The 14948-nt window shown below is 35.3% G+C and overlaps 1 protein-coding gene across 2 annotated transcripts in view; it reads right to left on the reverse strand.

Annotated features, from left to right (window-relative positions):
* Positions 1-6426: 6426 nt before the first annotated feature.
* The window catches only part of LOC119069385 (neuronal acetylcholine receptor subunit alpha-7), a 60286-nt gene continuing 51764 nt past the window's right edge, over positions 6427-14948 (reverse strand). Inside the window, exons 12-13 of one of the 2 annotated variants that reach the window (XM_037173440.1) lie at positions 13413-13539; positions 6427-7912 (exon numbers count right to left, since the gene is read on the reverse strand). In XM_037173440.1, the coding sequence (XP_037029335.1) occupies positions 7754-7912; positions 13413-13539 (286 nt within the window). In that variant the 3' untranslated portion in view covers positions 6427-7753. Of the gene's footprint in view, positions 7913-13412; positions 13540-14948 lie in introns of those variants that run through there. The other variant, XR_005086318.1, reaches the window with a different exon arrangement.

A 14948-nucleotide genomic window follows, 5' to 3' on the forward strand; every position in this document is an offset into this window, starting at 1 on the left:
ACCGAATTCAATTCCTCCACTATCAGAATCGATACACCCAAAGATAACGTTATCAGTCAAGAGCCAAAGAAACAAATTACAAAGCAAAAAATTCCGAAACGATTGGAGCCGTATCGAAAAGAATCATACTACGCATTCAAGCCGACACCTAAGAAATCCTCCACGGAGTTTAGACAAATTGGTTTGTCCAATCGAAAAAATGTCCGTACTGATGTCACAGAGAACTTCGGTGAGAACATTTTTTTCGAGAACAGCAATTGAGTTGGAACAAGAATTGGACAAGGAAGAATTGGCAGACAAGAAAACTTTGAAGATATTGTATAGACGATCAGAGGACAGATTCACAATGTTGGAAAAATTGGACAATGATATTTGGCAATACTGGACACAAGATGAACTATCTCAAACGGAAATGGACGAAGAACTTGAAACGATCCAAAAATTTCGAGACAAATGACTCGATATCAATTGTAAAATGGATACCGCAATGGCATCAACAAGTAACATTGAAACCATTTATGAAGAAAACAAGTCAACGAAAGGCGAAGAAACGAAGCGATACAAGTTACCAAAGCTAAAATTGGTTGAATTCAGTGGACATCCCAAAGAATGGCTGAACTTTTACACACATTTACACACAAGCAGCAAAACATCGAAAAATTAGTTTCGAGCCAGCTACGACAACGGATCTTCTGAATAAAGAGAAGACATCCGTTTGCATCTTTTGTGAAGGTTCCCATCCAAATAATGATTGTTACGCTGCAAAGAAGATGGCATTAGCAGAACGATTAAGAAGAGTCAGAGAAGCAAAGAGTTGCTTTAAGTGTTTAAAAGGCAACCATGTCTCGAAGGTTTGTAAAACGAAGATTTCATGTCAAGGGAGCAAAGGCTCTCACTATCGTCTTATGTGTAATAACGAAAGAAACCCATTTCGAACAATAAATTCAAACTCGGCTTATGATGGTGGTTTCTGTTGGGCAGCACTGATTTATCTGACAGTTGGGCTAAGTGTTGACACATGCGACGGAAGAGGACATTTTGGTTTTATTCATTATTCTAAGTTGATTGAAAACGGATTCAATTACAGTGAACGACATCTCAAATGTCTCACTGTCATTTTTTTCAGAGAATGTCATTGTAAATTTGCAATGACACAATAAAATTCTCAGAAAAATTTGACAGTGAGACATTTGAGATGTCGTTCACTGTAAAAGTAAAACGAATCCAATTTGATAGTTTTAAGTTTCATATTAATTGCGGTTGAATCTCATTTAATTTTTTCGTAACGAAGTTTATTGTGTGTCCAGCATTTGAATTTTCTGGGGGATGTGCCAAGAAGGTAAATAGTTCAGTTTGGTTGCGCGATGTTTTTTCTCTGTGCCTTATCGTGCACCGGTATCGATTGAACTTTAATTATTTGGTTGTTCGATTTAGGCATCACGTTCCTGTAAATTAAATTGGATTTTTTGTCACAGCGAGGGAAAAGTGGTCGGCAAGAATCCGAATTGTAAGAATTTCCTTTAGATCATGAATTTGCAATTGCTAATGTTAAGGTTAGGTTGCAGGCTGCGCACACACAAAGACAAACTTCGAAATAGCGAATCTAGGAGAGAGGGTTACTAAGTGTAAGAAATCATGTTATCAATTTGTATCAACTTCGGTCTTACATTGAAAATTGTTTACTTTTTTAGAAATTTTGAAGTAGTGCATAACCGAGTAATAAACGGTTCAATCGCAATCCATCGCTGGTTTTATTGATTGGATCTCAACCTCGTAACCGTTTGTCAAAATACAAATCCTGTCTCCGATCCTGAACAGTTTCGTTTTCTTACAAACTTTGGTAATGACGATTGAACATAGAGGTAAGCAATTCAAAATCAGAGCGTTGATTGACAGTGGTTCGTCAAGATCATACGTAACAAAAAGAATCATAGCTGAGACAGTCTATAAAGCACTTGGTGAAATAATGATCGCCCATTCACTGTTTGGAGGACAGTGAAAGAAAAATGCTTCAAAGAAGCATTCCGTATACAACATCGACATCAGTGGCACCACGAAGATGCAATTAGAGCTTCTAGATGTCGAGAAGATATGCGGCTCTGTATCCATGTTGCCAAAGCAGGGCCTACTTTTTAGAAACTTTTAGAGAAATTCAAGAAACTTTGAGAAATTCAAGAAACTTCGAGAAATTCAAGAAATTTCGAGAAATATTTCTTGAATTTCTCAAATTCGAGAAATTTCAAGAAATTCCAGAAAATTCCAGAAAATTCAAGAAATTCGGAAAACTTCGAGAAATTCAAGAAATTTCAAGAAACTAATTTCTCGAATTTCTTGAAGTTTCTCGAATTTCTCGAATTCGAGAAATTTTAAGAAATTCGAGAAAATTCGAGATTTTTCAAGAAATTCAAGAAATTAGTTTCCAAAAAGTAGGCCCTGTGCCAAAGGGATCATGGATCCACGAACTAGAAAGCGAAGGCATCTGTTTATCAGATACTGCGACTGATCATCACGAAATCGATATATTAATTGGCGCAGACATAGCAGGTTTATTGTATACAGGTCGAATTTACCAAACCGCTGAAGGCCCAGTTGCTTATGAAACCAAATAGGGTGGACATTGATAGGAAAGCTGCAGGAATCCACCTCAATATCTAATAACATTTTATTGGTTCATTCGTTGTACATCAATAACGCAACCATTCAAGAACTCAGATTCCCTATGGGAGCGAAGGTTCGCATCCTTCCTGCTGTGCCACTTGTCGTTTACTGAATTTTAGATCAAAAGTCGTTACTTAGGGACTTGTGTCCCGTTCGATATACTTTTATTGAATGCGCTTTTCTTAGAACAAATGTCCGTATTTATAGGCCACAACTTAGCTTTCTTAGATCTTTTTCATTCATTTGGCCAACTTGACTTAAATTTAACTTGATAGATTTAACGAGTGAAATGATAGATTCGAGTGATTGAATATGGTGAATGACAAAGTGCATTGATGTAATTGTTTTTCTTTTCGTCGCTTGTGTTCGACCTATTAGCAATATTTTTACAAAATGTTCTTATAACAAGTGTATATCATTTATTGACGTATACGGGAAAAATAGCAATATGGTAAATTTTTTAAATATGCAAATAGTATAAAATAATTAAAAGCTTCAATATTTGCTGATAAATCCAATGAAACTAGAGACAATGTATGACCGATTTATCCAAGGTTCTCAAAGAACAGGTTAAGGCGTTTCTTTCATCAAAAGTTTTCTCTGGTGCCAACTAGGTTTGAGAGTCTTTATGACAATTTCAACTTATGTAGCGTGACATCATATTCAAATACATGCGCGCAACGTTTTACATCGAAACGTTACACAGAGGTGGCGCACCCAGTGACAAGGAAGCGTCCAGAACTTCACGACAACGACAGAAGTCGGCCATACTGGATTTTCGCCTATAAAAGCAATGTTACTGCAGCAGTACCGGCCATTCTTGATTAGGCAGCTGTACTGTATGCATATTACAATTAGTTCATACATAGCTCAGAATAAAGAATAATTTCTGTTAAAGAAGTGGAGGTGTTTTACTGGAAAAGTCGATTCTATTGAGTTAGAGTGAACATGTCTTACATTTAGTCTGTTCCTTCATATCGACCAGTAATCGGACAACGATACGTCATCATCATCGTTCATCATCTCTTCACGTAACAAAAAAAAATCTTTGAGTTGACTTTTACCACAATATGTAATGAGTGCCAACCGCCTTCGTAAGTGTCTTTACTTGTTCTTTCAATTTTAAGTCCGGTGCGAGTTGTCCAAAAAGGGCGTTTCGCTCATTTCGCTTGTGAAAAACGATTTTTTGCCGATTATTGTAGGTAATCGGTACCAATTGAAAAATCACGATGTTGCCCAGCTGAAAACGCCATAGTTATGGTGTTTGAGCCATTGCCGCCAAAACGTTTTTCGGCTCTATAAAATCCATTTTTGCACAGATTGAGCTAAATCCGGCTGATATGGATTTTATGATCCTTTGTTCATCTTAGAAAAATATGATAGTGAAAAGAAAGTTATAGATGGCGCTAAAATCCAAAAACGACCTATAAGTCGATCAAGTTTTGTCCGTTTGTTGCGTGTAGTAGCTCAAAAATTCACAAAATCAAAGTCCAACAACTACCCAACAGATATCCTCCAAAATTGCTGCCAATTGTTGAAAATAGTGCAAAATTCAAATTACCAAAAGTATCAAATTATCACTAATTTTACGGAAACTTATTGTTCTGCGATCATGCATGACTAAAATTGTTGTATTTAACAGTAGCATTGGTAGTAAGTCGTAATATTAAAAAAATCCGAAGTCAAAATGAAAATTTGGCGCAAAATTCAAAAACCTTTATGTCAAATTCACTAATCATATGGCATTGCACACAGGCGGTGTAAGTATCGAATTCGCTTACTGAATTGCATAAAGAGTTTTTATAATTAAGCACAAGTTGGATAAAGTTGGAAATACGAAGGTAATTTTTCCTGATTTGTGTTTTTTTATAAATCTTGTGATTGTACCTACATCGTCCTTACCACAAAATGCATACAATTTTTTACAATTCTCAAAAAGACAAATTGTTTTAAATTTGCTCTTTGCATGTTTTTTTTTGTTTTTTGATTAAATGCTTTCATTTTTGTTTTTTATGCTTTGATTTTGTTTATTTATTTCTTTATATTTTATTTGGTTCTCTTGTATTCCACAGCGAACGAGTTAAAACATTAATTTGCATACAGGAGATCGAGGTCAAAATGTTTAGAATTTCAATGAAAACAACACAATTTTTTTAGGAATTTAAAAAAACAATTTTAATTGGCTTTCGTGATATTGGTATTTATAGATATCAGTTCTTTGGATTGGCAACACTGAGTCTCAGCCTTTAACAGGGAAGGACGTTTGGAACCTGGTCAATATTTTGAGTTCAAGGTTACGTAAGGAAGGCAAAGGTGTTCGTTTGAGCCAGTCTTTTGTTTTTAATGCCGTTGATGGAAGAACAGCATTGCGTGTGTAGTGAAGTTTTAGTGTGGTATTTTGACGAAAAATGTTTGTATTGCAATAAAAAGCAGATTTATGATGATGTCCATAAGAAAAAGTGTTTATATTTATTTTTTTAAACATTAAAAAAATATATTGCCATCCCGGACCCATACCGAAGGTCAATTATTCAACAGCTGATAGTGATATTTTGTTTGTTATGTATTTGTGTCAACCGATTTGGCAACGGACCATCAGTGTCATAGTGTACTAGTGTACTTGTGCACATGCAATTTGAAATGAAAAATTGATGAACAAGTGGGATTCCCAGTAGGGGTTGTCGATTTTGTGGGATCGGAAATGGACCCCTCCAGAAAAAATTCTAGTGGCCAATAGGTACCAAAAAGCCACATACAAACTTTTTTCTTCATCATCTCCAGGTGGCGAAAAATCAAAATTTGAAAATTTTCGAGTAGCCGATTTTTTCCCATTCTAAAAACCACCACGACCAGGTTGTACATTTTTTTCAACCTTAGAACAGCATTTTATCTTTCTATTAGGTCCACTCTAACATATAAAAAAGAAAAAAATTGAAAAAGTTTGCTGGCCGAGTTTCGCCTAAGTCCGATTTTCCACAATTTTCAATATGAAAAAAACGTTTTTTTTTTTGCCGAATTATTTATAAACTTGTCTTGCGATAGCTCATTGGAAAGGTATTTCCATAGCGGAAGCAGAAATAGAAATATTACCAGAAATAAATTTAAATTATTTTGAGTTGTACCTGTTACAAAGCCTAAATTTATCATTATTTGGTTGAAAGGGATCTCCAAATGTAATTAAGTATGAACTGTAATTAACATGGATAATATAATTCAATGTTTTTTTCTTCTGTTAGTGATCTGGGTTAGCCATCGCTAGTCTCGTCCTAATTATTTTTCATGAATTTGTACAGAAGATTCGGGTCAAGTTTAAGTCAGGCTGGGTTTTGAAAAAGTCAAAAACTAGATCGATCGAATTAGAATAAGAAAATGGAGTCTCAAATTCGATATGGGATTTTGTGAAAGAAAATCATCCGACGAATTATTATTAATAACAAATTTTCCATCACAAAAAAAATACACAAATTTGACACCAAGTTTTCTTAGCATATATAGTTGACGAGGAACATTAATAGCGGTGGTAAAGTAACATAGTATTCAAATTTTATTAGATAGTTTTCGCAAATGATGGATAATTTATAAGTAGACTTATAAGTCTAAACTTATAAGTTAAAGGTATTGTAGTTAAAAGTTTTAAGTTAGACGTATAAAACATAAGTCACTAGTTATAAAGTTGTTAGAACCACTCACTACGATACAATCAAACGAATCACTTGAGGATGTTGTCCCCTGAACCTCTTCTTTTACAATGACCTTTTTATTACTTCATCATTTTTACATCGTCTTACAACTGTCTCCTTTGATTTAGTTCATTCTAAGAGCCTTCTTGATTATTGCCAGATTCATGAGTGATTTCTTTGAGCGAGTGTCGCCTTTGTTCCTAACAAAAGTAAAATTAATAAGTTTTTAAGTCTATAGGTCGGAAGATTTAGTACTGGAACGATGTTTAAGCATGAGTAAGTGACGAAATTTTAGGAACTGGCATGAATCCATCTCAGCAGCCCCAAAAGTTTACAATACTACTCAAAAGACCATGAAAAACCCTTACATTCGCTAAGCTCTAGAGCAAATTAAGTGGTGGAACCAGTGAATGAGGAAAAATGGTTTTGTCATTTGATCTCAGAAATGCAAAAGTTCTTTGGAATACAATCGAAAAGTGTTGTTCCACACTTGAGCTAAGTGGATAATAATGCCAAGTACGCAATAGGGTTTCGGCATTGTGGACGCATAAAGGTTGGACTTATTAGGGTTGTGGACCCACTAGAGTCACGTTCACAATAGGTTTACAGGTCATATGAGACTCAGTTGCATCAGTTGTTCTGACTCGTGTACATAAATTTTCCCAAAATAGACCATGTACTCAGGGCGGTAACTACTATTGGGCTAGAGTGGGACGGGTCTGAGTTTCCTGAGATGATTTTATTTCTTCATACCTTTTTTTCTGCCGTTGCCCCCACCCTAAAATTCCTGTCTGTACCATGTGAATAGGGTGTTCTAAAATCATATAAGTTATTTCAGCTAGATAAAAAGTGTAGAATAAATTCCAATTACAGTCAGAGGCAGTGAAATTTGAGCATTAATTTGCTTCAGCTGTTTTTCAGCTGATCGACACATACAATCAAAACTGCTTATATTCGTTTATACGGTTGAAGCTGCTACACGCGCGTGCGTGGTAGTAGTAAAACCCTATAAAGACGTGTAAACAGTTTTGATGGTTTGTGTGGATCAGCTGAAAAACAGCTGTACGAAATTAATGCTGAAAATTCACTGCCTCTAACTGTACTTTATGAAAATAAAAATTAAAATATGAAAAAGAAAGTTAAAAAACCATGCTGAGCAACACTTACTGCTTTTGGACGAAAACAAGTAAAAGTCGTAAAATGTTGCTTAACATGAATTTAGTAAGATATGTGCTGTTTCATTTTGCCGATGTTAAATATTAATAAGATCATATTGGAAATATGATTTTCGCGTAGAAATGTTACCTTATGCAATGAAATTAACTTCGAACGTGTGGAATGAATGTAACCAATAAAATAGTAAACTTAATATGCTGTCCCTGTATTTTAAAATAAAAAAATAAATAACTATTTTGTTACGACGATGAAACAAGGAAATTTGGCGCTGATATTAACACTGCTAAAGTTGCAATAATAGTAAAAAGCGTGAATATGATAAGGCACAAACGATCTACCACCATTGCAGCAAACTTCCAATCTCGAGTAACATCACTGCTTTCATCTTCTTTTTTGAGCTGTTGGAAAAAGATAAACAGAAAATTTATTAAAATCAGTTTGTTATGATTGCCACTAATTGCAAAATACTAGCAATACTGTCGGCGAAAAAAATAAGAAGTCACAATCCAATTCTCTTATTCATTCCACATGCATACCAATGTTAAGACTAGAGATGAGCGGGCATACCTAATTTTTTTGCCCGTGGCGCCCGTTACCCGTAAATTTCAATTTTAGAGCCCGTGCCCGTGCCCGCAGATTTTCGATAAGCCCGCGCCCGTGCCCATCAATTTCGTAAACCCATTTCAATACATGCTAGAAATTATCGTATTAACTTTTATTTTCTCTTTATACTCACGTATCATTTGATTACATTGATTTTTAGATTGCGATTGACAATAAATTTAAATCCTGTTCATAGTAAAACATTAAATTCGATCTAAAATTTTCCGAAAACAAGAACCGGGCTTTTAACGTGCATCGGTTAGGCGCCCGTTATCAAATTATTAAGGAAATGCCCGTGCCCGCTCATCTCTAGTTGAGACGTATGTGTGTTAACATGGACATCGAATGTGGAATTATAAATTATGAGAATTGGACGCTAATCGTTGAAAATTTGACTTCTATAATTTCTCCCACCATAGGCGTCGTCCGTTCTTTCATCTATTTTACAGAGTGGTTACAAACTGCCCGCTTTTTCCCTCGTTTTAAGGCTCATATCTGGGAAATCGCCCAAAACCACTTACAGTATAGGTGTGGCGCAAGTCCTTTCATCCACTTACAAAAGAACTGATATCGGTGGAGGGGACGCTTACAGTTTCGACTCATAAAAAGAAAAGCGAAAATTGTACCGAGAAAATTATAGAAAAAAAATTACCAAAAAAATTTTGCGTCACAACAGGCATTGGAGGCGTTCCAAATTATCGATATTATCAATCGAAAGAAATTATCGATAATTGATTAATCATATCATTATCAGTAATTTGATAATTATCGATAATGATCAAAATATCGAGATTCGATAATTATCAAAAAATCGATATTTCGATAATTATTAATTTTTTTTTATTCGTATGGTCGAAAATGATCGAAAATGACAACTTCGCACTGTTGCATTTGCATACTATATGCATTAAATATTTAAATGGAATTCCTGATAGAATTTCAAGTATTTTTATAGCTTTATCGATATTTTTTGATTAATTTTCGATAGAAAAAATTATCGATTATCGATAATTCATAATTATCAATAATCAAAATCATTATCGCCCATGCCTACGTCACAAAAGGCAGATGATTCGGTTTTTCCGCTTCTCCTTTGTTTCAGGACGTATTTTTCCGTATTTTAACAATTTTCTTAACATTACTTTCCTCAAGATCTGCAATCTGCTAAATTTCACAAGACAAAATGAGTCGTGCAGGACAAAGGCACTAAACAGCTTTAAAGCACTCTATCCGCTCCTCTGCAGTCATTCAATGCTATCAACCGAATCCAAGCTGAAGTTGTATAAAACCATAATTCGTTTCAAGATGACGCGACGTACGCGTCGACAGTATGGATAGGCACATCACACACGAATCACGGAAAATTGAAGGTGACTCAAAATTCTGAAATACATCCAAAATGTACCGAGGACCTTCCCAACGAACGTGCTCTTAGGAATGTCCGGAATCGATCCTGTCGACCGCTTGGTGCAACGCCAAGCCGATGAATTTTTTAACAAGTGCGCAGTTTCTGGGCATGAATCATTGAATCAGGCACATAACGCGGTGATTATGATTGTTTTCATCCTTTCTTTTTTCTTTTTCTTCATTTTTTCTATCTTTAATTTGTAATTTAATTTGTTTTATTTTTGTTTTTCTCTCATTCTTTGAAAAATTTTAAAGAGGTTTTTTTAACTGCCAAATTTTTGCTTTGACGATTCTATGATGGTGGTGTCTATCACTTTTTCGGATATCTAATTTCGATTATAATGTAGAGACCTGACTAGTCGGTGAAAAATCTAGCGAAGAAGAATTTTAAATTATGTGTAAAATTATATCGAATAAAGGCTGACAATTATAAAAAAACATCTGCCACTTGTGACGCAAAATTTTTTTGGTAATTTTTTTTCGAAAATGCTATTGGCACCGGTTGCCAATAGTCTCTTTTTAATACTGTAGCTAATGGCACCCATATTATGGCTAATCGCACCCGGTGCCATTAGCCACAGTATTATAAAGAGACTATTGGCACCTGGTGAAAGTGACAGCCTTGGCGCTGAACCGTGTGCGATGAAGGCAATTTGTTGGTGTATTATGCTCCCCCGCGGAGTAAGACAAGATGATGAAAGGTTAGTTTTTAATAGACTGTTTGATCAAATGAAATCTGGTATCCACCATTCCCAACATGGTTTTTTTACGAAGATATCGCCGCAGACTAATCTGATAGAATACGTTTCAACGGTTGCTGATGCTATTGTAAATGGTGGTCAGGCGGACACGATTTATACCGACTTTGCAAAGGCATTTGAAAAAGTGGACCACAATGTACTTTTGCGTAAGCTAATCAGCTTCGGTGTACCGGTTTGTATGGTGCTTGGGTTCTCGTCGTACCTGCGCAACAGGTCCCAGACTTTAGTTGTTGGTAGTTTAAGATCAGACGAATTCGTACCTTCTTCGGGTGTTCCCCAAGGCTCCATCCTTGGACCGCTGTTGTTTATCATTTTCTTTCCTCGCTAACAAGTTGTTCTGGTTTTGCGGATGATCTTAAGCTATACCGGTCTATCAGTGACAGTTATGATTGCCAATTACTCCAAGACGATCTCGAGAAAGTGGTGGAGTGGTGTAGAATCAACAACATGGCTCTAAATGTGAAAAAATGTGCCGTAATGTCGACATCTCACAGCCGAAATAAGACATTATTCTCCTATGCCGTTGCAGATGTTGTGCTTGAGCGAGTTTCTTTAAAAAGAGACCTGGGAGTTGTTTTTGACGATAAACTATCCTTCAATGAGCATATCGAAGACATTGTTCGTAAGTGATTCAGAACTCTTGGTTTCATATTCCGGTGCGGCAGGTACTTTTCACATCAACAAAGTATGTACTCTTCGTTAATTCGCAGCCGGCTTGAGTATTGTTCGACAGTTTAGTGCCCATTTTATGCAGATGCCATTGATTGTATTGAGAAGGAAGGTGCAGAAGAAATTTACGAGATTGCTATATTACAGATAACATCGCGCATCCGAGACCTCCTTATCGTGATCGGTTGCAACATTTAAAGTTTCGCTCTTTGGAAAGTCGGCGTGTGATTAACGATGGAATTATGCTTTACAAAATGGTCCACGGTCACGTTGATTCAAATCTTTGTCTGAAGCTGTCCTTTAATCATCCATCCAGAATCACTCGCCAGAATCAAACTTTCTATTTGCCAAAGTATACTAATTTCCAATTTAATGCACCGATTTATAGATGCCAGCGTAATCACGATCTATACTTTCGCGGTGTCGATGTTATAAATTCTAAATTTTTTGCTTTTAAAAAATCAGTGAAGTCTTGGCTTGTTTGGTAAATTCGCTTTTCGATATGTGATTAATGGTTTTGATTTTGATGTAACTTTCTTTCGATTATTTATTTTCTATTGTACTGACTGAATTGTTATTGGGCTTCCTATAGCCTGTTATTTGGTCATTAAACGTGATAAAATAAAATAAATGATGATTGGCACCTGGTGCCATTAGTCACAGTATTATAAAGAGACTATTGGCACCCGGAAAAATTAAAATTTGAATAAAAATTCCGATTATTTTGAAAATCAACTTGTTTTGTACAGAGTCCAAGGTAATCCATCTTTTTACGAAATATAGCGTAAATGTAGTTTGTTCGATCTTAAGGAATTCATCCTATTGAGAAATGTAACGTAGAGGCCGATACCTTCGATACCTTTACGTCAAATTTCGTAAAAGGACGAATTCCCTATGATCCAACAAAACGGCTTAACGTTTCATTTCGTAGAAGGATGAATTCCCTCGTATTCTACAAAACACATTTACGTTCTATTTCATAAAAGGATTAATTCTCTAGTATCGAACAACCCGTCTTTACGTTATATTTCGTAAAGGGACGAATTCCCTAAGATCGAACAAATTACCTTTACATTACATTTCGTAAAACGTTGAATTCCTCAGGATCGAACAATCCGCCTTTACGTTCCATTTCGTAAAAAGATGAATTCCCTAGGATTGTGTACAAAACAAGTTTAATTTTCGAAATATCCAGATTTTTTATTTTTATTTTTCCGGGTGCCAACAGTCTCTTTATTATACTGTGGCTAATGGAACCGGGTGCGATTAGCATTAGTATAATAAAGAGACTATTGGCAACTGGTGCCATTAGCCACAGCATTATAAAGATACTATATTGGCACCCGGTGCCATTAGCCACAGTATTATAAAGATACTATATTGGCACCCAGTGCCATTAGCCACAGTATTATAAAGGGACTATTGGCACCCGGTGCCAATAGTCTCTTCCATTTTTTTTATAGAATTTTTTCGGTGCAATTTTCGTTTTTTTGTGAGTCGAAGCTGTAAGCGTAAACCCCACCGATATCAGTTCTTTTATAAGTGGATAAAAGGACTTGTGTCACACCACCACTGTAAGTGGTTTTGGGCGATATCAGTTCTTTTGTAAGAAGTTTTTTTTGAGGATCTGGTACAACGCAATAAAATCATCGACTTTGTTGAAAAACCTTGGAACATGTGTCGACTAAAATCCCAAACTCTATAACTTTCTCTTTGAACCGAACTTTATATCTGCCATATTTTCCGAGTTAAGGCTGACATAGCTCGCACTTAAAACTTTCATAGCTCCCAAATGGGAGACTTTTGGGGATAAAATTGTTAGATTTCTTGTTGAAGTGAGTTAACGTAGTTCACTAGTTCTAATTCAGTTAATTCATTGTTTCAGTATACTGGTCAATCTAATTGTAATATTCTATTGGAATGGACGTTTTACTATAAAGTTCTATATATTTTGTATCCTACTGGTTTATTCACTACTCCTGGAAATCTGGTATAACCAAGAAAAATGAAGTACGTGTCGAATAGTATGTGAAACTCTATAACTTTGTCTTTTAAACGAACTTTCTATGAAATATATGAAAAAACGCGCTGGCGAAAATATGAAACGGAGCTCGATTCTCATGCGTGCGTACTTCCAAATATTCGACAGTTTCCTGTATATAATCCCATAAGAACTGTCAATTACGAATTCTTAAAGTTACGAACGTTTGAGAATTGAGAATGGAGGCTCTAAAATTCGAAAATTCTTAAAATATTACGAGTATAGCTTTTGCGCTTTTAGGATTATCATTATCATTATCATTACCACTTTTGGTTATCAAATATTATCATTAGTATTATGTGTGATTCATCATTTTTTGTATAAGAAAATTATATTTGGGTATAAATGTGATTATTTAGTAAGAACGGGAGTATTTTAAGAATGATGCCTCGTATATAATGTAATTAATTTTCCAACCTGATCGGTAATCCAACGCAGCTCCTTCAGTATTAGTGCTAATTCGTATTCAGCGGACGAACTAAAGCACGAATGTGATATTGTTTCATGTAATCTTCCTTCACCAATATGACCATCATCAGACTGTCTATAATTTTAATTTTGTTTAATAGTAAAGAACCGGTTTCACAGTGGAGGACATAAAAAAAAACATACAGTGATAACAAGAAAAGTAAACCCTTCAAAGACTTTTTAACACTCAAATTTTGACGACAACAACTTTTGCATTGTGGACTAAATCATCTACGAGCCTGATATTCATTTTTTTATTGTTCTCGTCAATACCTTTCATTTGACATATCGGCCATCATCGCAAACTTCCGGAGATGCACGTGAAAAACATCGCAAACTCAATTTGGCTCGAAAATGCCTTACGGTTAATTTTAGAAGAACCTGCTCAACATTGATGTTCTACATGTCACATGATAGATATTGACTAGACCAATCCATCAATTTTTGAAAATTGGGTTCGTGGATCAGAAAAACAGCGCATCTTTTTTGTGAAATTTTCTTACGTCAATCTTCAGATGAAATAATTTGAAGTAACAAACGATGGATGCAAAAGTTGTCGTCACAATTTAAGTTGTACAAAGTATTTGAAAGGTATATTTTTCTTGTTTTCCTGCACTTCCCAGCTGAAAAAATTACGAAATACGACAATTTTTATTTGAACAGATGCTACACTCGCGGAATTTTGAAAACCGACACATTTTCTGTTTTGTGGTCTACTGGTTTCTTGTGAATTTTGTATGTATTTTTATATGGAGAAACTCAGAAACTCAAGCAAAACACAGAAACAGAAAATATGTCGGTTTTCAAAATTCCGTGAGTACATTTTCTAAATTCACAGATTTTGACAACTGTCAATATTAAATGGTTTTTAGGGCATTGTCTTAGGGCTTGTGAGAATTTCCACTGGCAAAAAATTCAAAAAATTCATGCCATCAGCTGTCAGAATCTGGGGGTCTAGATATAAATTGTACCTGTGAAAAACAAAAATGTGCTATTTCCTAATTTTAATCGAGTGCAACGAAATAAAAAATTTAGATTTTTTTTTAAACAAACAAAAATCAGCAAATCAATAGTAGATTACAGCAGAGACCGTGTAAATGGCTTCTGTATTTTGCTTTAACGTGAGGCAACTGACTAGATTACATTGGATGTGACGGAAAGCATTCATTACCTGAGGGATCAATTTGTGATACGAGCCGAGTAACACAAGTCAAAATAACAGTTTCCAAACCGAGTTGCTTAAAAACACACGAATGAGTTCGCAAGTATCACAAATTGATCCCGAGTGATGAATGCTTTCCAAGCATCCAATGTATGGTATTTTATTGCCTAACCATCCGGAAAGTTGTAGTTACAAGTGCATCTGTACCGCGAGGAAGCAGAAGTTCAAAAACATATTATTTTAGGATTTGGTTTGTAAAAATCCAAAAAAAAAATATTCATAATTGATAAATTACTTCGCATATTTATATTACGCCTACCAGA

This window comes from Bradysia coprophila (genome assembly GCF_014529535.1).
Source record: "Bradysia coprophila strain Holo2 chromosome X unlocalized genomic scaffold, BU_Bcop_v1 contig_292, whole genome shotgun sequence".
NCBI classification, from domain to species: Eukaryota; Metazoa; Arthropoda; class Insecta; order Diptera; family Sciaridae; genus Bradysia; species Bradysia coprophila.